Source organism: Leptonychotes weddellii, chromosome 15 (genome assembly GCF_054177405.1).
Source record: "Leptonychotes weddellii isolate Sample4059 chromosome 15, ASM5417740v2, whole genome shotgun sequence".
Classification (NCBI taxonomy): domain Eukaryota; kingdom Metazoa; phylum Chordata; class Mammalia; order Carnivora; family Phocidae; genus Leptonychotes; species Leptonychotes weddellii.
This window is the reverse complement of record NC_138383.1, coordinates 3,589,135-3,613,155: the sequence shown is the minus strand read 5'-3', so window position 1 is coordinate 3,613,155 and position 24,021 is coordinate 3,589,135. Positions and strand designations below refer to the sequence as shown.

The window sequence follows — 24,021 nt, the reverse complement described above, 5'->3', positions numbered from 1 at the left end:
CCCCCCTCCCCTCTAGAACCCTCCGTTTGTTTCTCAGAGTCCACAGTCTCTCATGGTTCGTCTCCCCCTCCGATTTCCCCCCTTCATTCTTCTCCTCCTGCTACCTTCTTCTTCTTCTTTTTATTTTTTTTAACATATAACGTATTATTTGTTTCAGAGGTACAGGTCTGTGATTCAACAGTCTTGCACAATTCACAGCGCTCACCATAGCGCACACCCTCCCCAGTGTCCATCACCCAGCCGCCCCAGCCCTCCCACCCCTCCCCCCACTCCAGCAACCCTCAGTTGGTATAGCTTTAATCCGGACAGAATGAACAGTAACTGGCATGGTGAAGTACAGTCATGGCATTTCATAGCATATTGATACTAACATTTCATCCAGAAAGAAAAATAAGCTATAATTTCATGGGACAGATTCCACTATTAAAAATAAAAATTTCGGGCGCCTGGGTGGCTCAGTCGGTTAAGCGACTGCCTTCGGCTCAGGTCATGATCCTGGAGTCCCGGGATCGAGTCCCGCATCGGGCTCCCTGCTCGGCAGGGAGTCAGCTTCTCCCTCTGACCCTCCCCCCTCTCATGTGCTCTCTCTCTCATTCTCTCTGTCTCAAATAAATAAATAAAATCTTTAAAAAAAAAAAAATAAAATGTTTAAAAAAAAAATTTCAAAAGTAGAACACTGTTAAAATCTAAGCACTCTATTGTTAAATTATAAAAGAAATACCAAAGAGGGTTAAATAGTCTGTAATCTTGGGATCTTGGGTTGATGACATTTTGTTGGTAAATGAAAGAGGAGAGTTTGGGACATAAGCTTAGGATATCAGTAGGACTGGTTTTTTTTTTTAGATTGTGGACTTGCAGATTACAAATCATTTGTAATGTTCATGAGTTCTCGTGCCCTCATTCTATGGAGGTCAATCACAGTAGGCCAGTTGTAGACAGCTGTGCAGGTTGCACACTGCACAAGTCTGAGAGGTGCCCCATTGCCCGGTAGTCTCTGTGAAGCGTACCCCTGAGGCTGTCCGGTGCACCAGCCCAGGTGGGGCCCTGCATCTGGCTCCCATGTCTTGTGAGATTCTGTTTGTGGAAGTAAATATGACAAGCAGACTGTCACACCTCATGTTCCCACCCCACCAGCTTCCACACACCAGTGGAGTAACTTTCCGAATCGGAGGAGCTCTGATTCTGTCTGGCTCTAAGCTGAACTGCCAGCACTGCTTCCCCCTCCTCGTTCCCCGGCTTCCTGCTCTCCTCAGAGAAGCCTGGGGGAGGGCGGCACAGAGCCGCTGGGCAGCAGGGAGCTGCACAGGGGAGACCACCGCCCCCAGGTGCATGAGCAGGTGTTTTCCCTGGAGGGGACTGCAGTTGAGGGTACAGCCCTCCAGCTCCCCACATGGGGCGCTGCCTCATGCCCGTCTCACAGGGAGAGGCTCGGACAGGAGCTAGTGGACACCTGAGACGCTTTGAGTCAGAACGAAGTGCTGGTCTTTCTACGGTAAAATGTACAACAAAAAGCTTGGTTTTTAACTTTGTGGATATTGTTTGAGGTGTGGAAAGATGGAGAGTGCCCTGTACTGTGAGTTTTGGCCTACGTGGGAGGGAGGCCGTGCGGTCGGTTCACACTCTGGCTGGCATTCTCGGCATTCTGCCGCTGATCCTCTTCCCTCGTGCCTGGAGGCCCTGCCTCTGAGAGGTTGCCGCTGCCTCCCAGCCTCCGCCTCCTGGGCCCTGGGATCCAGGCGGCTGCCCACCCTGGTCATGGCCTTGGCCACGTCACGCCTGTATGGGCAGCCCCTCCCCGCCTCCAGCCAGCCCCGGCCCCTTCAGCGGAGACTTCCTCTTGGTGGGTGGCACTGTCCCAGCGCCGTGTCTGCCTCTGCAGGGTCCTCCCCCCCGACATCTCAGAGTGCCGCGCTGCCTTCCTCGAGTGCCTGGCCGCTCAGTGCCTCTGGCTACGCTCGCTCCTTCAGCAGCATCGCGCCCGCGCCCAGCATTGCAGGTACGCACTGGCTTCTCCTGACGTCCACCCGCTCACCCCGCAGGCGGGGGGGTGGGGGCCGGTGGTGTGACGGAGAGGGGGCCTGGGCACCTCGCCCCCCTGCCGAGTGCCGCGGGAATGGGAACATGGCCTCTGCGGGGCTGTCGCGAAGGGCGCGTGGCTGTAGGATGGGGCGCACCTGCTGCCCACACGGACCTGCTCCCCTCCCCTCCCCCGTGGCTACGGCGTGAGGGGGCGTGAGGGGGACACGGGCCTTCAGACCGTGCAGGCGGCCCCTGCTGGGAAGTCGATGGGGGAGACAAGAGTAGGTCCCAGAAAGTGTGGCTGCTTCCCGCCTGGGTTATTTCTCTGTTACGCTAGACTGTTAGAAGTTTTTGAAGTGAGACATTTCGTTTAGGCTTAGAGAAGAATTGAGAATTGTGTGTCATAAAAACTTCAGGGGAATCTGAACGTGAAAATTTTAAGACTTTAAGGGATATAAAGAGATGCAGGCCCAGACACTAACAAGACATGTGTCAGGTTTGTAAGTAGACAGAAATCTTAAAGAAGGAATGTTTATTGTTTAAAGACTTCTTCAAGTATATTTCTGTATTCCTTCAAACCTTGTCATCCAGACCTTCTGGTGTAAAGATGCCGTAGGAATTCCTTTAATACCAGTACTTAGGGAAGAAAGTCGTTTTGATATATTTTAGCATCCTTTTTTTTCCCCCACTCTGTAGTCAATTTATTATTTTATTTTATTTTAACCCCAGTGTTGTTAACATGCAGTTTCAGGTATAAATATAGTGATTCAACATATAGTTTAGCATCTTATTGAAAACAGAGCATCTGGATTATTTCACTCCTTCTAATGTTTATTCTTCCTGATGTTTACAGAGGAGATGTATGTAGACCTTTACTACCTTCATGGTCATTTAGCTAAAGAGAAGGGGCAGAATCAAATCATTTTCCCTGTATCTCCGGCAGTTTTTATAGCATTTTTGCTTTTCCGATCAATGACACCTTTGCTAAGATTAGCGTTTGTTTGTTTGTTTGTTTGAAGTCTTGGTGGCTAGGGGTGGAGAGGAGCTCCGCACAGGATCTGGTCGCTGTGTGCTACCCAGGGACACCGCGACAGCCACCACTTTGCCTCCAGCACTTCCTGTCCTGGTCGTGCTGGACTGGTGAGGCAGGCCTGGCAGATGTCCAGGTGTGTGCACCTCCCAACCGAGCCCTGGGCATATGAGAAGCTGGGGTTCGGAGTTGTTAGCAGTTTGGTTTTCTTCTCCCAGAGAGCCTTCAAACACTCCCCACAATGGAGGAACTGAGATGCCGAACGCTCAGCCCCCGGCAGCTGGGCCACGCGCGTCCGTCTCTGTCATGCGGCCTGGCGGGCTCATCTCAAAGCTGCGGGTTGTCGGGGGGTGCTTCCTTGAAAAGGGACTGATAGCTAAAGAAATAGTGGAAAGGATCTACACATGTTAGGCTTTTGACCTCGGTTAATGTGTTCCATTATAAGCTTGTCCCAATAGAACGTGTGGATAGTTAGTTTTAACCTCGAACTACGGAAATGCTGTTTTCTTGGTGGCAGACTTGGGTCTGGCACAGTCAGCGAATTCAGCATCAGAAGTCCCGGTGAGGCCTCCACTGGGCACTGGGCACAGGCAGGTGGTCTCTGGGCAGGAATTCGAGAGAGCACTTACCCTTGTGTGGGGGTGCTTTACTTGGTGTTTCCTTCTTATCCCACAGTCTGCTGGTGCCGGAAGCACTTTGTACGCTTCGCCAAACACTGCAGTGACTTTTCTTCTCTGTCTCAAGAATGCCTGTGCTCTGTCTCCCTGCCTTCTAGGTAAACTGTCAGACATTAAATCGACGTGGTCCTCTGGCCCTGCCTCCCACACGCAAGCCTCTCTGTCTCACGAACTGTGGAAGGTGCCCAGAAACACTACTGCACCCACAAGACCACCTCCAGGGTTAACCAATCCCAAGCCTTCCTCCACCTGGGGAGCCAGCCCCCTCGGCTGGACCAGCTCTTACTCCTCGGGTACGCATCCGCCCTCTTGGTGTGCAAGTGGGGCAGGTTGGGGATTGCGGGGGCTCGGGGCCTGCTCTGCTTGCCCTTTAGGGAATGAAAATGCCTGTCATCTTGTCCTCTAGCTCTTCTGTAAGAACTGCTCCCCCCACCCCTAGAACCCAGGAGAGCCTAGGAGGGGTCAAGGGGCCCTGGACTCTGGGCAGTGTGTGGGCCCAGCGCTCCAGCTGCCATGGTTTCCGGCCTCTGCCCTGAGGCAGGCGGTCCCGGCCCTCACGGCACCCTTCGAGGGGCCACGCTGGGCCCTTCAAGAAGGCGCTTTCAGCCTTTGATATTTGCTTCTCCACAACATTTCACTGGAGCAAAGGGCTTTCTGGGCCAGAACCCAAACCAAGCCCCCCGTGTGAATTGGGGCCCGCATCCTGGCACCGCAGCTCTGCTGGCCGCTGCCGGGGCCCCCGCCGAGCTGCAGCCGTGGAAGACATGCGCCGGGAGTTTAAGAAGCTGAGACTGGAACCAGCTACAGATCGTTTGAAAACTGCTCTGGGCCCGTCATGGCAGCCCCGTGGGTCTGCTGTGTTAGCACGTAGCATCTTAGAGCATCGATTCTCAGGGGCGTGGGGGCAGAGGAGAAGGGAGCTTCTGCCGTCCTCCGCCCAGGGGCGTCTGCAGGAATTGTGGGGCTGGGTTCATCAAACCAAAAAGAGAACGTGGGTTTTCAAAGGTTGAGAAAGCGTAGAGCATGCAGTGGCGCTCCATGCTGCCACGTGCGTGGGCAGGAAGCCTCCGGGGGTCGTGCTGACGGGGCTCTCCCCCGGCTCGCGCAGGTTCCGCGTGGAGCACCGACACCTCAGGACGGACAAGCAGCTGGCTCGTTCTCCGCAACCTCACGCCCCAGGTACGGGCGCCCGCCGTGGGGGTCACCGAGTGGGCGGGGGGGCACTGTCCTTGACCGAGAGCAGTTCCTGCCACCCCCAATGCATGCCGGCCTCTGCTGGGGGCCTTCGCTCAGGGGCCCAAAGACGGCGGGGGCAGCCACAGGCAGACACGTCCATGTTCCTGGGGAATTGTTCATTTTTTACTCTTTTTGAGGCTTTTAAACAGAGTTGCTTGCCTTTAAATTATACCCACTCAAGAGTCATTGTCCTGTGCTCCCCTTTCCCGGGGTCGGGGCTATAGGGCTGCCAGGAACCATGGGCCCCTGCTGGGTGGGCGGGAGGCCACAACCAAAATGGGGTATTTTCTTTCTCCTGATTGACGGAATTCACGAAATATAACTGAAACAGCCAGGATTAAAAAGTACATGGTCAGGGCACCTGGGTGGCTCAGTCATTAGCGTCTGCCTTCGGCTCGGGTCATGATCCCAGGGTCCTGGGATCGCAGGCTCCCTGCTCAGCGGGGAGTCTGCTTCTTCCTCTCCCACTCCCCCTGCTTGTGTTCCCTCTCTCGCTGTGTCTCTCTCTGTCAAATAAATAAAATCTTTAAAAAAAAAAAAAAAGTACATGGTAAATGACAAGGCATAAAAGATTAAAATCATAAAGTCATACATGCTAAGCCCTTTTTAAAGACAGACCTTTTCCCAGTGGTTAGTACGCCCGGGTCATAGACATTTTCTTTGAAGAATGTCGTGGAAGAAGTCCCAGGAAGCTCGTTACCGCCCCCTTTCCTTCCTCCATCAGATCGACGGCTCTACCCTGCGGACGCTGTGTTTGCAGCATGGGCCTCTCGTCACATTCCACCTGAACCTGACTCAAGGCAACGCCGTGGTCCGCTACAGCTCCAAGGAGGAAGCTGCCAAGGCCCAGAAGTCCCTGCACATGTACGTCTCCTGGCTGCCGCTGGGCTGCCCCCCGGGCTGTAGCCCTGGCAGCGCTGGGCTCAGGGTGCTGTGGGAGCTCCAAGGTGTCGGCGGGGTCGGTTCCTTCCAGGGCTCCTGTCCGTAGCCTGCAGGCGCTGCTCTCTCCCTGTGTCCTCACGTGGTCGCCTCTCAGTCTGAGTGTGCGTGTGTCCTAACTTCCCCTTCTCAGAAGGACACAGGCCAAAGTGGATTAGGGTTCATTAATGACCTCATTTTACTTTCATGACCTCTTTAAAGACCTGTCTCCAAAAACGGGCACAGCCGGGGTGCTGGGGGGGCTGGAGCTTCCATGTGGGGATTTGGAGGGGCACGATTCAAGCCGTAGCAGGTGTCTCGTGACACGTCTGTTTCTTCTGCTCTGGAGTTGCCGTGGCCATGCCCCCCACTAGGGACAGACCCCCTAAGAGCATGCACGTAAAGCACAGCCGAAAGGAAGATGCTCTCTCCACCAGGTAGCACCAGGCACGTGACCCGTCTTCCAGCCACCTCCCCCCACTGGTTACAGGTCGTTCTTGCTAAGATGTGTCCGTGGATGTACTCAGCAATGGCACTGGACCAGTGGGATTGCTGAATCCCACGGTGGTTCTATTTTTAATTCTCTCAGGACCCTCCAGAGTGGCTGAACTAACTCCCATTCCCATCAGCAGTGAACAAGGGTTCTCTTCTCTACATCCTCCCAACACTTGTTATATTTTGTCCTTTTGATTCTAGCCATTCTAACGGGTGAGGTGAGATCTCATTGGGTTTTGATTTGTATTTCCCTGATGATGAGTGATGTTGAGCATCTTTCATATACCTGTTGGCTATCTGTATGTCTTCTTTGGAAAAATGTCTGTTTAGTTCCTCTCCTCATCTTTTAATCAGGTTGTTTAGGCCTTTTTTGTTGTTGTTATTGAGTTACGTGATTCTCTATATATTCTGAATATTAACCCCTTACGAAATAAATGCTTTGTGAATATTTTTCTCCATTCCATAGTTTGGTTGTCTTTCATTGTATTGACAGTTTCCTTTGCTGTGCAGAAGATTTGTAGTTTGATGTAGTTCTACTTATTGATTTTTTTTCTTTTATTGCTTGTGCTTTTTATTTTAAGTTTTCTTTATGTAAGTAATCTCTACACACAACGCAGGATTCCAACTCACAACCCCGAGATCGAGAGTTGCACGCTCTTCTAACTGAGCCAGACAGGCGGCCATGTGCTTTTGGTGTCCCATCAAAAAATCATTGCCAAGACCAATGTCAAGGAACTTTTTCCCTGTTTTCTTTCAGGAGTTTTATGGTTCCAGATCTTATGTTTAAGTCTTTAATCCATTTCAAGTTAACTTTTGTGAGTGGTGGGAGACAGGCATCCACATGTTACTGTTCTGCACCTGTTCCTCCAGCTTTTCCAGCACGTTTGTTAAAGAGACTGTCCTTTCCCCATTGAGTGCTCTTGGTGCCCTTGTCAAATATAAATCAATTGTCTAGATGGGGATCTATTTCTGGGCTCTCTGTTCTGTTCCACTGCTCTGTGTGTCTGGGTTTTTTTGCCAGAACTATACTGTTTTGAATACTACGGCTTTGTAGTATAGTTTGGAATCAGCAAGTGTGATGCCTCCAGCTTTGTTCTTTATCAGAATTGCTAGGGCTCTTTGGAGTCTTTTGTGGTTCCATGTAAATTTCTGTGAAGAATGCCACTGGAATTTTTATAGAGATTACATGGAACCTACAGATGGCTTGGAGTTGTCTGGATGGCCTTGCATTTGTATCTTCTTCGGTTTCTTTCATTAAAGTTGTTTAGTTTTCATTGCACAAAGTTCTCACTTGCTTGGTCAGATTTATCCCTAAGTGTTTTCTTGTTTTTTAATGCTGTCGTGAATGAGATGTTTTTCTTTTTTTCTTCTTCACATATTTCATTGTTAATACATAGAAATGCAGCTGTTTTTCATTATGTTCGTTGTATATCCTGCAACTTTACTGAACTCATTGATCACTTCCAGCAGTGTTTTTGGTTAAGTGTTTAGGATTTTCTCCATATAAGATCACGCCATTTGCAAATAGTGATCATTTTACTTCTTCTTTCCCATTTGGATGCCTTTTATTTCTTTGTCTTGCCTGATCGCTCTGGCTAAGACTTCCGGTGCTGTGTGGAATAAAGATGGCAAGAGCAGGCATCCTTGTCTTGTTCCTGACCTTAAGAGAAAACGCTTTCAACCTCTCACTGTTGAGTATGATGTTAGCTGTGTGTGTGTCATGTACAGACGGCCTCTCTGACACGGAGACATGTTCCTTCTGTCCCGTTTGTGGAGGGTCTTTATCATGAAAGGTCGTTGTGTTTTGTCAAATGCTCTTTCTGCATCTACTGAGACAAGAGGACTTGAATCTTTCACTCCCATCAATGTGATGTGTCACACTTTGTGATTTGCTTATGTTGTTCAACATCCCTGCATCTCAGGAATAAATCCCACTTCATCGTGAATGTATAATCCTTTTCATGTGCTGTTGAATTCAGTTTGCTTAATATTTTGTCGACAATGTTTACGTCTGTGTTCATCAGGGATATTGGTCTATAGTTGTGTCCTGATCTGGCTTTGGTATCAAGATAACACGGGCCTCATAAAATGAGTTCAGGAGTGTTTCCTCCTCTTCAGTGTTTTGAAGAGTTTGAGAAGGTTTGGTGTTAATTCTCTTTTAAATGTATGGTAGAATTCACCAGTGAAACCATGTGGTCCTGGGCTTTTCTGTGCTGGGAGGTTTTTGGTCACTGATTCCGTCTCCTTACTCGTTATTGGTCTGTTTGGATTTTCTGTTTCTTCATGATCCAGTCTTGGTAGGTCATCTGTGTCTAGGGATTTGTCCAGTTCTCCTAGGTTGTCCAGTTTGCAGGTACAGAGTCATTCTAGAAGTCTCTCAGGACGCTCTGTATTTCTGTGGTATAGGGTGTCATGTCTCCTCTGTCAGTTCTGATCTTGTTTATTTGAGTCTTCTGTTTTTTTCTTAGTCTAGCTGAAGCTCTGTCAAATTTTTTATCTTTCAAAAAAACCAGCTCTTAATTTTGTTGCCGTCCTGCTCTTTTAGGTGTGTTCTGGGAAACACTACCATCTTGGCCGAGTTTGCCGGCGAAGAAGAGGTGAACCGTTTCTTAGCCCAAGGCCAAGCACTGCCGCCCACCTCTGGCTGGCAGTCCGGCACCGGGACGGGCCAGACACGTTTGGGCGCCTCGGGCAGCTCCCACGGCCTGGTGCGGAGCGACACTGGCCACTGGAGCGCCCCGTGTCTGGCCGGCAAAGGGAGCAGTGACCTGCTGTGGGGCGGGGTCCCCCAGTACTCGAGCAGCCTGTGGGGCCCACCTAGCAGTGACGATGGCAGGGTGATCGGAAGCCCCACCCCACTGAACACTCTGCTTCCCGGCGACCTTCTCAGTGGGGAATCCATCTAGGACCGAGAGGACCCCGTGGGCGCCACAGTCATCAGCACTAGGAAGAAAAGGCTGACCCTTTCCAGTCCGGGCAGCGCTGAGGACCCCGCTTGACCTGAGCAGCCCGGCAGCCCTTTGAGTACCTCTGTCCAGTACTGAAGACGAACCCTGGCCGCAGTCCTTGTGAACTGTTCACGAGACAGTGCGGGCTGCGCTTGGTCAGTGTCACATGCTAATGACAGGATGTTCCTCATAGCTTTTTATTTTGTGTTGTCTTATGTTTGTATGGTGTGTTGTCGTTTTGATTTTTTAAGTATAAAAGCTGCTTAGAATAGTTCTATCATGAAGGGCACTTTTCAGATTGTGGGCTGGAAAGGGTTATTTTATCAAGGGGGGCGGGAGGGAGGGAGACGAGAAAGCCTATTTAAAACGAGCCTGTGATGATTATGCACATTACCAGAGGCGGACCCCGTAATCAGGGGGAGCTGGTGTCCATCACTGGGCGCAGAGTGTGGGCTCCACGCGGCGGGCCTGGCGGCCAGGACCGGCGAGCTGCGCAGAGGCAGCGACCTGCGGCCTGCTCTCTGCTCCCACGGGTCCGCCTATGCACATTACCCTTGTTTCATTACTTTTTCATGCCATTTTTTTATCCCAAAAAATATTTTTTAAAAGTTAAAAAAAAAAAAAAAGACATATCAAACATGCAAATACTTGAATCCAGCAGGCCAATAAGGAAATGTGAACACTTGCCGCGTCGAATTCTACACTTCCAGGCTGACATCAGTGCGCAGAAACAGGCTCTAGGAAACATTTCTGAGTTCACAGCCTATGTGTGTGTGTGTGTGTGTGTGTGTGTGTGTGTGTGTGTGGAAACAGAAGCGTGTGTGTGCGCGTGTGCGCACTTTCTGTGTTTGTGTGTTCCGTGTGTGAGGGATTTAACTGTGGGTTTTCCCTTTTATTCAGTATATGCTTTTTTTTTTGGCGCATTGGTCAAATGTTTGTTACTATTATTAGCTTCTAACTTTGCACTGAGTGTCCCTGCCCTTCCTTTTGCTAATCCTATACATGAAAGAGAATTCATGGGACAGGGCCGGTGACAATTCATGTGTAAATGTTTACTCAAGGACTCTGTTATTGCGTTTAAAAATTACAGTGTATATCTCTGGAGAAATAATATGTATACCTACCTTTAGCAGCTTTTTATTGTGGACTAATGCAAGAAAATATTACCAGAGTATTGCACCGTGTTTCCATGTGGAATGGAAAGTGAGAGAGAAGACAACTGTTGCAGAACTGTGGCCATAGATCCTCGCGGAGAGCGGACGGCTCCGCGGGAGGAACAGAGACAAGCACTTGGACGTGGGTGGTGACCGCTTTCGGAGGGGCCCGTGCTCAGGGCTCCCACCTGTTTACAGACCTTTTTTTCTCCTTCAGACTTTAAAATAAAAAAAAATTTTAAAAAGGAATTAAAAAAAAAAAAGAAAAAAAAAGAGACTTCCGTGGTAAAGAAACCTATTTTCAGAATGCAGATACGCTACTTCAGAGCTCTGGGATTGAACAGTGTCGTCGCTTCCCTCCAGCCATCGTTGTGGACTGTCGATTGTCCCCCTTCGTCGAGGTGACGAGACGTTGTGGTCACTGTCTTGCACATGCGGATGCGCTCTCAGGAAAGCCAGGGTTCCCGAGGGGCAGCTCCACACCATTTCATGTATTTTGTAACCCAACTCCTAGCACTGAAGATGTTATTAAAAAACAAACAAAAAAAATAAAGAAAAAAAAGAAAAAAGGAAAAAAAACACAAAAGAAGAAAAATACCTAATCTCTAATGTGTAGCAGTTACATATTTACCAAATAACGGACTCAAAAGAAATAGATGTTTGAAGAGTGCTTTATATATTAAAAATTGCTTTATGTTTTAAAAATGATCAATGTTTTGATTGTTTTGCAAGAAAGACAGACAATGGAGTAACATACCCTCAAGTATGTTTAAAAATATATGAACATTGTGCTCCCTGCCTGCTTGATCAGGAAACTTGTGCATTACATTTTTTTTAATTAGCTTTTTAATGGTTTTATCAAAACAAAACAAAAAAAAAGAACAAAAAACAAACAAAAAAAAAACCACAAAAAAAGAAGGTCCTGCAAAATTGCAGTTCAACAAAAGCTGGTTTTATAGAGGATCATGAACTATGCACAAACTGGGTTCAAGACTTGTTTTCTCAAGTTGAGTCGTGTATTTAGCTAAACAAACCTTCCTCAGAGTAATAGCATCTCATTGCCATTACATGCGTTCTATATATTTGATGTATATATGCTCACGTATGTATATCAAATATATGTGCGTGCGCGCGCGCGCACCAGACAGCTTCCCGTGCTGCCGCTTAGCATCGAGTTGTAGAAAAACTGGTATTTTAAAATTGGGGATGGAAGTAAAGACTCTGTTTGTTTTTGTTTTTTGTTGATTTTTTTTTGACCTTTTCTTTTGAATTAAAGATGTCTGTAACTCTGAGATTAAAAAACAAGTTTGTGGCTTTTAATGTTTTTTCCTCATAGAATGTGATCGTTGAAGAACATGCACCGAAAGTTGCTTTCAAAAGTACAACGCTTTGTTGAATCTTAATAAATTGCAATTTTTTTCTTGGCTGTTCAAATAAATGTGTTTTTTATTTTTCACAGACATATCATCGATTTTCACTTTGTATGTACTGGGGGAGAGAGCTGTCCTGCTGTTCGTAACGAATTCCCTGACTCTTCAAGATATCCTTAGAGTTTAGACGAACTCTGAATGTCTGTTGTTTGGCTTATTATTTTATCTTGTGGTTCCCTCTGAAACCTTACTACCGGTCACAGAGAGGCGCAGCAGAGCGTGAGCCCGCCACCGCCGCCTCGCGGCCAAGACAGAGCCAGGGCCCGCGGGCCGAGTGCCCCCGCTGAGGACCGTGGCTCCGTCACCCGTGACCTGGTTTGGGCCTCAGAAATGTTGGGTCCAAGGAGAGTAATGAAGGCCTTTTGTGTTTCCTGGGCATCTTATTCATTTATTCTTGTAAAGTAGCCTAAAATAACGGGTGAAAGGTGACTTTCACGAAGCGTTTTGCACACGCAGAGCAGAACTCAGGGCGCCGCAGGCAGTGGCTTAGCGTGGCCTCTCTGGTGGCAGCTAGAGAGCAGAGCGACACCAGGGGGGTCTCAGGCCCACTGCAGACACCATGACCTTAAATCAGTCCAGCGAGCACCAGTGCTTCTGACGGCCAGGATTGTCACGATGGTGTCTGGGAGACAGGCCAACGTGTCCTCCGTGACCCCCTGCTCAGAGACCAGCAGAAGGAGTGGCTTTCTGTCTCCACTCCCCTTCCATGTGCCTAGGGCGAGGTGGCAAACTCCTGGCTCTGCCCAACCTCTTTGGAAAGTCACGAAGGACAGCACCGAAGGGGGTCACGGTCGGGAGAAGTGAAAAGCGAGGAATAGGAGTCAAAGTGGGCAAAGCGCACCCAGCCTTCTGCCAAGCAGGTGCCTGTGTGTACTGCGAGAGAGCGCCTGCTCCCCGGGAGGACTTCCTGCAGGAGGCGGTGCGGCCCTGGGCCCGGGAGGCCGACCAGATTCTGCCAGCCTGGGGAAAGCAGGGGACGGGTGGGTGACACAAGGTAAACCGAGATCTGGAGTGACTGCTCATGAGACCGGGCTGGGGAGCAGGGATCCTGGTACCCACGGTAGCAAAGGAGGCTCGGTGTCTAGAATCAAGAAAACAATAGGTACGGAGCTGCACTTTTTACAAAACTGTTCTGACGGCACCGTGGGAGAGTGGCAAAGACAGAGGGTGCTCAGTGAGTCGTAGCAGGAGATGCAGAGAACGGACTGTCCGAACAGCGAGGAGGCCAGAAGAGGCGTCGGGGCGAACACCAGTTCTGGTGACAAAGACAAGAGCTGAGTGGCTGAGCACATGCTCACTGACAGGAGTGAAAATGGAAACCGGCATTTCAAGAAGATTCTTCCCAGGGGTGGAGCAGGGAAGACCTACATAGGAATCCCGAAGGAGTCGTCATTAATTTGCTAGCTCGGCGCATCACGCTGCAGTGGAACATAGTTGACAAGCTCTACTTGTGAGACTGTGGCCGGACCAGTAGCCCGAGGAGCAGGCCGGGCCCCACAGTCTGGCGCCCCGGCTGGGAAAGACAGAAGTGCATTTCCAGATGCCCCCTAAGTGGGCAGTACTGCCTTGGGCTTAAGAGACCTGGATCAGATGCTACATAAAGCACAGAGCAGTGGTCCTCAGCCCGGCTGCGTATTAGACTTACCTGGAAACTTTTTAAAATCCCAGTGCCGGGACACCTCCCAAACCAACGCAAGCAGAATCCCTGGGGCTGGGCCCCTAGTTGGTTCCATTGAGGAGCCAAGGCCGAGAAGCAGTGGCATGGAGGAATCTTGTCATTGTCCTGAAATAGCTCTGTCGACCTCCTGTGCCCTGGAATAGCAATTTCTAAGAGTTCGGTTAGCCTCGTTTGGCACTTAAAGCTCACTTTTTCTTTTTTTTAAAGATTTATTTCAGAGAGTGTGTGCAATGGGGAGGGGAAGAGAGAGAGAGAAGCAAGACGCCTGCCAAGCGTGAAGCCCAATGTGGGGCTGGATCCCATGACCCTGAGATCATGACCTGAGCCGAAATCAAGAGTCGGACGCTCAACGGACTGAGCCACCCAGGCGCCTCTTTTTTTTTTTTTTTAAAGCAAAACTTCTGGGCCAAGCATGGTGCGAACCAAGCACAGTAGAGGGGCTGCGTCATGTGCTCCAGCAGCCCCCTGAGGTGAGGAGCTGGGCTGGGCAAGGTCACAGAACACGCCCAAGGCCATCCGCTAACAAGGCTCAGAATCCAGGCCCGCTCCCCCGTGGGCTCCATCGCAGAAGGAACACGACGAGATGCGCTAACCAGAGGGTCTGGGCCACCCGTGCATCAGAAACAGGACGGGAGGCAGACGGACGCGAGGAGAGCTGGCTCGCGCGGGGGCGGGGCGGGCGAGGCTGCAGCCTCGGGCAGAATTGCTTCAGAAAACCTAGGTCCTGAGCTGTCGGGGTCACCAAGGGCACCGTCCCCCACCTACAGAAGTCTAGGTGATGCCTGCCCGGTGACCCTCCAAGGCCGTATCAGCAGATGGCACCTGCCCCTGCACGTCTGCCGAACAGGAGTACCCCCGTGAGACCGTCTGGGAAAGCGTGGACCCATCCGGGGGTATCTCTGCCTAGGGTATCTCCACTGCGGGTTTGACCTGGCCCTCCCCACTGCCTCGCCCAGGCCCGAACTTTGCTCTTCTGGATCCCCCTGTGGGATGAGGAGCAGTGGGGCCCATCACTGCACTCTCATCCTGCTTCCCCACCTGCGGCCACTCCCCCAGCTCCTGCAGACATGGGGGCTGGGGCTGTGACAGCCGAGCCCCTCCTTCCCGTACTCTCAGGTTCACGGCATCCCACAGGACCCTCAAACCGCCTGGCAGGATCTGGGGGCTCCCCATCACCTGCCACAGGCAGCCAGACCCCCTCCTGCCCCAGGCCTGGGTGCTGGCCGCCCCTCTCCCCATGGCTCATTGGAAACTGAGAGCTCTTCCCCACCAGCCTCTCCCCAAATTTGCCTTCCACTGGCCTGGTACCCACTGGGCATCACCACTGATGGCTTCATCGCCCTGGACACTGTCTGCCTGGCCCGCCTGCGCAGGCGCGAGCCCCCTGGGCACAGGCTGGTCAGGGGCGACCGGCAAGCTGTGCTGTGGTCCACCCTGCCATCTGGGGCTCAGCCAGCAGAGGGCACCCTGCGCTTTAGCGCCAGACGTCCCCCCCACCTGCCCCCTAACTCCACGTCAGAGGGCGCTGGAGGGCGGAGTGCGGAGGAGAAGCATTCAGCCAGAAAGAGGAACTCGGCGGTGGGGGGGGGCGGTTCCCCGCGCCCTCCGCCTACAGGTCGTCCGCAGGGTGAGGGTACACGGCCCAGCGGTGCGTGCGTGCACTCGGCAGGCCCGGCTATAAGCACAGAGTCCCAGGAGAAGCTCATTTTGCAAAACATGTTTTATCAGAATAAATAGAGTCCCAAGCAGGATACAGTCCACTGGGTGTGCCCCCCCACTCGCCCACCCTCCAGTTCCAGCCCTCATGGGCTGCAGAGTCTGGGCGGGCGTCAGTGCCCACGGGGCCGCGGAAACAGAGAACGACCCCAGCACAGGGCGCACCTGTGAGCAGACGCAGAGCTGCAAGGCCTGTCGCTGTCCTACCAGGCGTCCGGATCATCCGTGAGCCTCTCAGCCTCCTGGGTTCTACCAGCCCTGCCAGAAGGGGGAGTCAGCGAGGGGCCCCTGGGACCTCCGGGGACGTGGGGGGCTGAGGGGTAGTCCCTCCAGCCGGGCCGAAGCCAGACGCCCAGTAGCCCTGCTCAGGAGCTGCCTTCAGGCCTCCGGAGGGTGGAGAAACCTCTGGACGGCCTCAAAGGGGCTGGGCAGACCTCCGATGTGTCTGTAGGTGGGGCGGGGGGTGTCGGACGGCTCAGTCTGTGGGTCCCTGCTGCCCAGGGATGAGCCCCGGGGCCTCGGACTGCACACCAGGCCCGGTGCGTGTACCCCCTGGGGACCGCGGGGGCCAGCTCCCGGGCACCCCGACTTAGAAAGAAAAGTGCCGCAGCGCCCAGCTCGACCTGCCCCTGCGCGCACTTCTTTCTTCTCTAGTTTCCTTTTCTCGCCAGACTTCACCACGCTTGAGCAAGAGAGCTGGGAAGGAGGGCAGCCGGGGAGGCCGGCACCCCTTCCCTCCTCACCCCCCAGCTCCGCACGATGCCCGGCCCTGGCCCCTCCCCTCCACGCTCACACACCGAGTGCCCAACCCCTCCAAGGCCCCTCACCTGCTCCTCTCTTTCCTCTCATAGACGGAGTGAAGCTTGTTGATCAAAAAGACTTTGTCTTCCCCCTCCTAGAAAGGCCAGAACACAAAGGGTGAGGGGACAGTTGTCCATCCGTCTGTCTGTCCAGAACAGACTATTCCATGAGACAAGCACAAAAAGTTTAAAGGGGAAAGAGGCACCAAACGAGGACGGAAAAACCAAGAGCCAGGCAACGGGCATATATATAGATCGATCAGTCTAAGCTTCCTAGTGGCCAAGACGAAAAAGAAAATGTGATCAGGGGCACAGTGAAGGCCACAGAGCCAGCCTGACTTAATTTAAAACTGGCCCCGCCGCCTACTGACTCTGTGTTGGGCGAATTACGTCCTCTCCGACCTCAGAGTCAGCATCTGTAAGCGGGAGATAAGGGTGTCTGCCGCACGGAGCTTGTGTGAGCTTCCACTGTCGTTCTAATTACCACCAACTTGGCAGCTTAAGACAACACAAATTCATCTTTCAGTTCTGGAGGTCAGAAGTCCAAAATGGCTCTCACTGGGCCTAGGATCAAGGTGTCAGCCAAACTGGTTCCTTCTGGAGACTCTTGGGGAGCATCCTTCCTTCCTTTCTCCAGCTTCTGGAATCTGCCCACAGCCCTTGGCTCGAGGCTGCTTCCATCTGTGCCGGTGGGTGCAGAGGGCCGTGCCCTTGAGTAAGCCCCCCTGCCCAGGCCCGGGAAAAGCAGTTCCAGGGGCCTAGCCGAGCTCAGACCTGCAGCCCCAAAGCCTTGCAACCGGGGCAGGGCTCGGCCTTGGCGGGGGGGCGGACACGGTCTGCAGCAAGGGCCTGCCCGGAGGGCCTTTCCGCTCCCGGAGAACTAGCAGGTGGAGCTGGGATCCTCCTCCCGACGCTGCTGTGCATCTACCAGCCCCACCTCCACCCCCGGGACCCCGAAGGTACCCGCAGGGCTTGGTGCACTGCACAGTAGGGCGGGCGGGAGCCAGCTGGCAAAGACCCGCTTCCGCCAGCTGTGGCCAGGTGACCGCCTCAGCCAGAATGCCTGGCCTTACGCCGTGCTCCCTGTGGGCGCGCCAAGACGCCCGTGTGTATAAGGGAAGGAGACGGGGGCCTCCCATTGTGTTACTTGAACCCCCTAAGAAGTGGGCGCTGTCCCTAAGGGACCTTCCCGCTTGGGGCCCAGGCCCTGCATCAGTAAGCCAGCAGGAGGGGCCCACGCCTACCGCACCCCAGCCCTGGCCTGCCATGGCTGACACCCCGCGGCTGACCCCCGAGTCCTCCTAAGGCAGCGTCCCAGGTGGCCCCCAGCACACACCCGGAGGAGGCGCAACCCCCGGCCCCGTGTGAACGCCAGGCCACCGGCACAGTGGCCTCAGAGTGGCCCAAGCGTCCAGGGGACAGTGAGAATCTGCGGAAGGGGAACGGCCGCGGGGAGAGTGACGGCGAGGTCCGAGCCCACCCAGCGTCTATGCGGGGACCCGCCGTCGCTGGCAGGTCCGGCTGAGCAGACCCCGGCAGGACGCGCCCCCTGGCTGGGAAAATGCCAGCCCGAGTGATCCAGATTCCGTGGTCGCTGGCTTTTAACCAGACGCGAGGCCCAGCAGCCAAGCAGGGAGGGACGGTCCACGGGGCCGGGCTGGGCCGCCTCTGGGGTGGGCTTGAGCAGCTCGGGGCCGGCGGATCCCCAGGGGCCGACGGTGCAGTGGGGGTCCCAGGAGGGAGCCGCCCCCGGGCGTCTCAGCCCACCCTGCCTCTCATACTTATGACAAACCGAACGTGCTTAATACAAAGGACGAAAACCCGGGCTCGCGCTTAACTTACTCCACTTGTTTGGAAAACGAGGGCAATGAACAGGGTCCATGTCCTGACGCGGGTCCCCCAAGAAGTCCAAGGGCTATTTCCAGTACCTCCAAGACCCTCACAGAGACCGCAGCCCCGCGGGGCCGCCCGCCCGAAAATGCCACCTTGCTCTGCCGGAGCCGCGATCCACACCCCCCCGGGGCGGGAGCCCTGTCCCCGAGGGCGCTCCAGGGCGGCCGCTGCCTCACTCCCCGCTCCACTTCGTACAGCCCCCCGCAGGGCCGGGTGTCATTTGTGGGGCAAACAGAGCCTCTCGCGGCCGGGCCGGGGGCGGCAGGGCACTCACGTTGCTGATCTGCTCCTTGAGGAGGCAGATGACCCTCCGCTGGCCCTTCACCACCTGGATGTGGAGGTAGATCACTGCCCTGCAGGATGGGGAGCCACACGGTCGGGAGGGGCTCCGCGCTGGAGCCCAGGGGCCCGACAGGCTGGGGCCCCCACCCGGGCCGGTCCTCCTGCGGGGCCCGCCTGCCCGCACTCACAGCAGCAGGGCCGACACCAGGTAGACGGGGAAGGTGTTCTCCACCAGGTACCGGTGGACCCAAGGTAGCCAGGAGACCCTGGGGCCCGCCTCCTCCAGATGGCGCACCCACACCTTGCCCGCCTCGTACATGCTGTTCAGGCTCCGGAACGGGCCGCAGGTGCTCGAGGGCTTCACCCTGGGGGAAGAGGGCGAAGGCGACCCCCACGTCACCCCACACTGCAGCCCCCAACCCAGGGGGCACGCCGCCCCAGAGACCGGGCGCCACTCACCGCCACACAGCGAAGCAGAGGAAGACAGCGGCTCCCAGGAAGGAGGGGAAGCAGAGCAAGGAGATGAAGACGGTGCTCATGTGCGAAGCCAGCCAGGGCCGGCGGGGCGCCTGGCAGTTGGCCCTCAGGCTGGTCTGGGGACAAAGGCTGAGATCCGCCACGGCCACAGCTTCGGGGGGGGGGGCCCTGGGCGACACCCCAGGCCGGGATGGGCTCCCCGCCCCCAGGGAGCGGACACTCAGAATGTGAGCCTGTGGGTTGCCACGCCGGTTTACGGAGGGGCAACCGAGGCGCATGAGGGGCGGCCTGTCCACTGTCCCTCGGATACGGAGACCTGATGGGCACTGCCACCTCTGATGGCCGTGCCCGGTGCTCCAGGAATGTCCTCTCCAGCGGGCGCCCGCGGACACCGTCCCGCCACTCAGACGAGGAAACGGGGCCAGAGGGAGAGGCTGGTTCTCCAGCGCCGAGCGCAACCCAACCCAAGGACAGAGGAGCGGGGGGCCCTTCCCTCGGCCCAGGAGGGGCCTGTGGCTCCGAGCAGCTCCCAGCCGCCGGCCCTGCTCTGGCCGGCACCTCCGGGCACCCAGCAATGACCACGGACCCCGACGCGACGCTGCCCAGCCAGGAAAGGCAGTGACGCTGGGGGGACGGCAGTCAGGGGAGGACGGGAGGGTCCCGTGGCCCAGCCTGGCTCAGGCTCCCGAGGCCCTGCCGCCCTCCCGGGCACCAGCGGGCACCCTTACCTTCTTGACATAGAAGATGAGCAGCAGCTTGACGATCTGGATGGCAGGGAGGAGAGGAGAGAAGAGGACCCCCAGCCTGGGGAGGCAGAGGCTGGGATCACGACCCCTGTGCTGCACCCCACAGTGACAGCAGCCGGGCTCGGGGTCACGAGATGCCCCACCCCAAGGCCAGGCTGGGGGAGGGCACAGCAAGAGGGGCCGCACGCTGCGCGTCCTGAGAGGCGAGGGGTCAGGGCCCACGTCACTGCGGAACCCCCAAGCCGGGGCCTTGCTGCAGGCCTAAGGGGGAAAGGGGCTCAGCGTTCCGGGGGCAGGGGGGGTCGGCAACGGCAGGCGAGCAGAAGACGCTTACCAGGTCAGGGTCTGCCCATAAATCAGCTCCAGAACGTTCCCGGCAATGTCGAACTCCGGTTTCTCCCTCCTCTTAAGCTGCTTCTCAGAGATGAGCCTGGGGCAGAGGAGCCCCCGAGGGTCACTTGGGGGGGGCCAATCCCGGAGACCGATCCCCAGCAGGCCGGCCAGTGACCCTCCCCTCAGGCGCTGGCGGATGTCAGGGGACAAGGCAGGTGAGGTCCTCCACCTGACGGGCTCGGGGCTACAGCTGACTTCCTCTCCGTCTTTTCTCTCTTTTTTTTTTTAAGTAATCTCTCCGGCCGACGTGGGGCTCGAACTCAGGACCCTGAGATCCAGAGTTACACGCACCCCCCACGGAGCCAGGCGCCCCGTCTCGGTCTTTTTTCTACGCCCGGGTGTAAACATGCACAACAGGCGCAGACGTTTTACGGACTGTTAAACGTCCCGTTTTTAAATCACTATTAATCTCCTGGGTCCCGGAAAAAAAACCACAAACGAGAAAATAAAAGCAGTAGCAACACCGGAGCCCAGCAACCTCCCGCAAATGTCCCTCCGTCCCTCCCTCCTTCCGTCTTCCCTGGACAACACTGAGATTAGACATCATTTGGGAAACTCCCTTCCATCTAAACGCGCGTTACATCCTGACTTGGGGTTTGCTCGCTCGGCCGATCTTCCACAGAAAAGGCGGGCGGGGGCGGGGCGACGGCCGCCACCTCTCGCGGGTGAGGATGCTCGGAGCCCTCCTGAGGGCAGGGGCGAGGCGGGCGGGCGGGGAGGGCAGCCCAGGTGCCCAGGGGGCGCGCGCAGGGCCCGGGGCCTCACCTCCACACCAGCTCCCCGAACAGCGTGTCCAGCAGCACGAAGATGAAGTCCAGCACCATGAGCCGATACAGCTCCTGGCCCACAAAGTTCTCCCAGCACTGAAACAGAGCGGGCCTCAGCCCCCGGGCCCCTGCTGCCCCCGCCACCCTGCCCACCCCAGCAGCCCACCCAGGGGCCCTCCCACCGCCCCAGGGCCACCCAGGGCCACCCTCACCTGGTCCTTCAGGGTGCCCACCCTGCGGCCCAGCCAGTGGTAGCAAAGAATGCCCAGGATGACCATCTTGAGGATGAGGTTCCTGTAGAGGACAGGGAGGCGGGGAGTGCTGAGAGGGGGGGACCGGGGTGGGGGGGCAGGGGCCCCGCCCCGGGCAGCCTCCACCTGCCCCGCCTGGCCACACACCTGCAGACGGCCACGTACACCTCCAGCACCGGCGAGTCGTGCCGCTCCAGGGCCGCCAGGCAGCGGAACAGGTAGGGGGCCCCCAGGTTGAGGAGGCAGACCACCACGGGCAGGGCCAGCAGCGCCCCCTCCTGCTCAACAGACACCGGGCTCTGCGGGAGGAGGGCCGGCGGCGGTCAAGGCAGGTGCCCCGGTTGTGGGGGGGCGGCCGGGAGGGGCCCCCGGCGTGGAAGGAGGGGGCCAAACTGCCTGGCAGCACCTCCCCCCTCCCCAAGACACGCCCACCCCGGGCCTCCGCTTCAAGCCACACAGGAAGGGGGTGGGGACACGGGTGTCAGAAAGAGAAACCCAAAAGGCAGGGGGAGCCAGAGACGGGCGCCGCCCGGGAGAGAGGAGGCCGAGGGCGGGGGGCAGGCACCGGGGGCCCGTCCGAATTCAGCAGGGGTCTGACCCTGTGGCCAGGGCTCCAGGGACGGTCCTCTCTCTGCCCGCACCTTGATCATGAGCTCGGAGAAGGCGTAGACGGCCACGGTGCAGCCCAGCGTGGTCCCCAGGGACAGCAGCCACACGAGCCCCCGCACGGCCACCCGCCTCAGCCGCCCGCACGCACTCTGGGAGCCCCGCCGTCGCTGCCACTCGGCTAACAGCTCCTGTGGGCAACGAGCCCGTCACGAACCCCGCACAACCGCGCAGAGACACACACGGGACCCGCCGGGTGGACAGCTGGGGGAGCCTGGAGGGACCCAGGGGTCGCCTCCCTCCCACCCCCAGTGCTACCACCTGCCACTCCCCCTGTCCCCAGGCACAAAAGAGAACACGGGGCAGGGTCTCAAGGCTGCGCCCTGCCCTCCATCCCCGCCAGCCCCCAGTTGGTCACCCTGCTCCCACCTCGGGCTCACGCTGCACCCTGAGGCCTGCCTCCCTCCCTCCCCAGCCCTGCCTCCTGAGCCCCGCTCCCTGCCTTGGAGGTGGGCGGGCCCCCAGCTGCCCAGAAGCCCTAAGGCTCGAAGGACACCTGGCCGGCCATGGGAGCTCCCTGAGGCCAATGAAGGCCCATCAGCCAGGTCAAAGCTAAGAGCACCCCAGAAAAGCAGAGAACAGCGCACAAGGCCCGGCCTGGCCCCCGGCCTTGGGTAAGGGACTGAACCTCAGGTCGGTGTGCTCACGGGCAGCACGGGCAGCTAACAGTCCCTGCCCTGGGCTACCGTGGCAAGCCAGGGTGCGTGCCGGCGGGAGCCCTGGGGTCTCTGCCCACGGTGCCCCTGGCCGAGGGCCCCGAGAGCAGCTAAGCCCCTTGCATCGGAGCGTCGGCCCGCGGGTTCTCCAGCCTGCGGCTAAGGACCGGAACTGACACACTGAGCCCCCCAGGATGGAGGACAGGCCAACAGCAAGGACCCACCCTGAGCACGCACGCACACCGAAACGTGCTGTGAGCAGAGGGTTCTATTAACGGGCTCCTGCGTGTTCGAGGGCCCTGGACACTAACCCTGCCAATGGGTGAGAGGCAGCCCCAAATGGGTGCCCCATACAGAAGAAAACTCCAGGACGATTCCCAGGGCTACCTCCTGTCCCTGGATTCGGGGCGACAGGCCAAGACCCCCCACCCCGTGCCCCACGCACAGCTCTGGCCACGTGGGCCTAAGTGGACATGGGCCGGGTCTGTGGGAGCCGAGATGAAGTCAGGGCCCCCGAGCGGCTCACCTTCAGATGGGTTCGGATGTTGTCATGCTGGAGGCGGGAGGCCCGTCTCTGGGTCACCTTGTGGTCCCAGGAGCAGAAAACGGTGACGGCATGAACCCCTGAGGTGCTGCCCACCCGGTAACTCTCCCCGAAAGAGTGGGACATGCTGGGAGAAGCAGAGCCAGGCAGAGAGGTGACGAGGGGCACAGAGGCCAGGGAGAAGGCAGTCAGGACGCTCCCCACAGCCAAAACCTGCCACTCACTCTGAGGAGCCCTCTGGGCGCTAGATGGGCCTCCCGCCGACCCCCCTGCCCCTCTTCCAGCCCTGCGCTCTGGGCCTCCTGCCGCAGGCTGCTGGCCACCCTACATCAACCCTGTCTGATTCGGTGTCCACTGAATGCGGCTAGCAGAGCGGCGGGGCTCCGTGACCCACTGACGTGGCTGGCCGCCTCCCACACAGACATCGCCGCAGAATATGCCAACTTACCTCAGGCCTTTTGCACGGCCTATCCCAAGAGCCGAAACACCTTCCTCTGCTTCTCCCCTGCCCACGCGTATTCAACCTCCCTGTCTGACATGAGCACCTCCTCTAGACAGAAGCCAGCCTGACTCCTCTAGTGCCCCAGCGCACCCCGGCAAGCACTGCTGGGGCTCTGGGTCTTCCCAGCCTCCTCACTGGTCTGTCTTCTCCCCTAGACAGCAAGTTCCTCGAGGACAGGCCCCATGCTTATTTACCCTCCTGCCCTGAGCTGAGCACAGCCAATGTCTGGAGTGGGGAGGGGGATGAATGGTTGAGTGGGTGGAAGGAAGGAAAGAAGGAAAGAAGGAAGGAAGGGGGCGCCTGGGTGGCTCAGTTGGTTAAGCGACTGCCTGCAGCTCAGGTCATGATCCTGGAGTCCCAGGATCGAGTCCCGCATCGGGCTCCCTCCTCAGCAGGGAGTCTGCTTCTCCCTCTCCCGCTTCCCCCCTCTTGTGCTCTCTCTCTCTCTCTCAAATAAATAAATAAAATCTTAAAAAAATAAATATAAAAAAAGAAGGAAGGAAGGAAGGGCAAATGGATGGATGGATGGGGGATAAAAGGAAGGAAGGGTAGATGCATGGATGGAAGGATTTAAGGAAGGAAGAGTAGATGGATGGATGAAGGAAAGAAGGGTGGATGGAGGGATGTATGGAAGGAAGGGTAGATGGAAGGATGCATGGATGGATGGTGGATGGATGGATGGATGGAAGGATGGATGGATGGAAGGATTTAAGGAAGGAAGAGTGGATGGATAGATGGATGGA

At 56.1% G+C, this 24,021-nt stretch overlaps 2 protein-coding genes across 25 annotated transcripts in view; one reads left to right on the top strand and one right to left on the bottom strand.

Moving 5' to 3' along the window:
* Positions 1 to 11,937, top strand: part of TNRC6C (trinucleotide repeat containing adaptor 6C) — a 145,144-nt gene extending 133,207 nt beyond the window's left edge. For all 10 annotated transcript variants that reach the window (XM_081804384.1, XM_081804390.1, XM_081804381.1 and 7 more), the window contains 5 exons: positions 1,880 to 1,996; positions 3,825 to 4,019; positions 4,835 to 4,905; positions 5,687 to 5,826; positions 8,921 to 11,937. In XM_081804384.1, coding sequence (XP_081660510.1) covers positions 1,880 to 1,996; positions 3,825 to 4,019; positions 4,835 to 4,905; positions 5,687 to 5,826; positions 8,921 to 9,281 — 884 coding nt within the window. In that variant the 3' untranslated portion in view covers positions 9,282 to 11,937. The remainder of the gene's footprint in view (positions 1 to 1,879; positions 1,997 to 3,824; positions 4,020 to 4,834; positions 4,906 to 5,686; positions 5,827 to 8,920) is intronic.
* A 330-nt stretch (positions 11,938 to 12,267) lies between these two features.
* The window catches only part of TMC6 (transmembrane channel like 6), an 18,568-nt gene continuing 6,814 nt past the window's right edge, over positions 12,268 to 24,021 (bottom strand). For 5 of the 15 annotated variants that reach the window (XM_081804393.1, XM_081804398.1, XM_081804392.1 and 2 more), the window contains 12 exons: positions 22,759 to 22,903; positions 21,552 to 21,707; positions 21,058 to 21,209; positions 20,872 to 20,953; positions 20,658 to 20,755; positions 19,834 to 19,929; positions 19,482 to 19,557; positions 18,736 to 18,986; positions 18,465 to 18,641; positions 18,269 to 18,347; positions 16,129 to 16,196; positions 15,291 to 15,559 (listed from right to left, as the gene is read on the bottom strand). In XM_081804393.1, the coding sequence (XP_081660519.1) occupies positions 15,505 to 15,559; positions 16,129 to 16,196; positions 18,269 to 18,347; positions 18,465 to 18,641; positions 18,736 to 18,986; positions 19,482 to 19,557; positions 19,834 to 19,929; positions 20,658 to 20,755; positions 20,872 to 20,953; positions 21,058 to 21,209; positions 21,552 to 21,707; positions 22,759 to 22,903 (1,435 nt within the window). In that variant the 3' untranslated portion in view covers positions 15,291 to 15,504. Of the gene's footprint in view, positions 13,720 to 15,290; positions 15,560 to 16,128; positions 16,783 to 18,268; positions 18,348 to 18,464; positions 18,642 to 18,735; positions 18,987 to 19,481; positions 19,558 to 19,833; positions 19,930 to 20,657; positions 20,756 to 20,871; positions 20,954 to 21,057; positions 21,210 to 21,551; positions 21,708 to 22,758; positions 22,904 to 24,021 lie in introns of those variants that run through there. The other 10 variants (XM_031029186.2, XM_031029189.2, XR_014140355.1 and 7 more) reach the window with 9 other exon arrangements.